Below are 722 nucleotides of genomic sequence, written 5' to 3' on the forward strand. Positions count from 1 at the left end.
CTCAGCTTGCAACAGTCCAGAGGTTGTTAACCGCTGACCCCTTGCTGGTGCACTCCTGCGATGAGGACGGATACACTCCACTGCATCGTGCAGCATACAGCGGCCACGTTGACGTGGTTTCTGCTTTGATCGCCGCTGGGTCTAAGGTTAACCCCCGCACCCTTGATGGCTGGACGCCACTTCACAGCGCCTGCCGCTGGAGCCGCGTCACAGTTGTGAGTTTCCTTCTGCAGCATGGAGCCGAACTGAACGCCCAGACAAACGGTGGACTCACTGCACTACACCTGGCCGCCTCCAACACCACCCCCTTCAGAACAGACTCTCCTCACACGTTAGAGCTCCTCCTCTCTCAACGTCACCTGAAGCCAGGGCTCTGCAGCGGCAGCGGGGAGACGGCCAGTGAGGTCGCCCGCCGTACTGGCCCGCATCACGTCCTGTTTGAGATGTTCGAAGACTGTGTCAATGTGGTACCATCTCATTAATGAAAAACAGATGTTTTTACCTTCTTCTCATATTACAAAGTACAGCAGTTACATAGTCAACTTTGCAGATTGTGTAATGTAATGTAAATACGCAAAACTGGTCCTGCTATGATTACATAATGTGAATGTGTATATGCTTGCATCTCATTAACTGCCTCTAAAAGCTGTTTTTGATCTGGATGGCCATAGATTCAAGGCATGTTTTCTGATGAAGCACCATAATAAATGAATGTCGTTGAA

At 50.6% G+C, this 722-nt stretch overlaps 1 protein-coding gene across 1 annotated transcript; it reads left to right on the plus strand.

Annotated features, from left to right (window-relative positions):
• Window positions 1–5: 5 nt before the first annotated feature.
• Window positions 6–514, plus strand: LOC129116578 (ankyrin repeat domain-containing protein 49-like; the record flags this gene model as incomplete). The annotated part of the gene is made up of 1 exon (XM_054627425.1): window positions 6–514. A coding segment is annotated over one exon (477 nt), but the record flags the coding sequence as incomplete, so codon positions are not given.
• Window positions 515–722: the final 208 nt, after the last annotated feature.

This window comes from Anoplopoma fimbria, unplaced genomic scaffold, assembly GCF_027596085.1.
Source record: "Anoplopoma fimbria isolate UVic2021 breed Golden Eagle Sablefish unplaced genomic scaffold, Afim_UVic_2022 Un_contig_13094_pilon_pilon, whole genome shotgun sequence".
NCBI lineage: Eukaryota > Metazoa > Chordata > Actinopteri > Perciformes > Anoplopomatidae > Anoplopoma > Anoplopoma fimbria.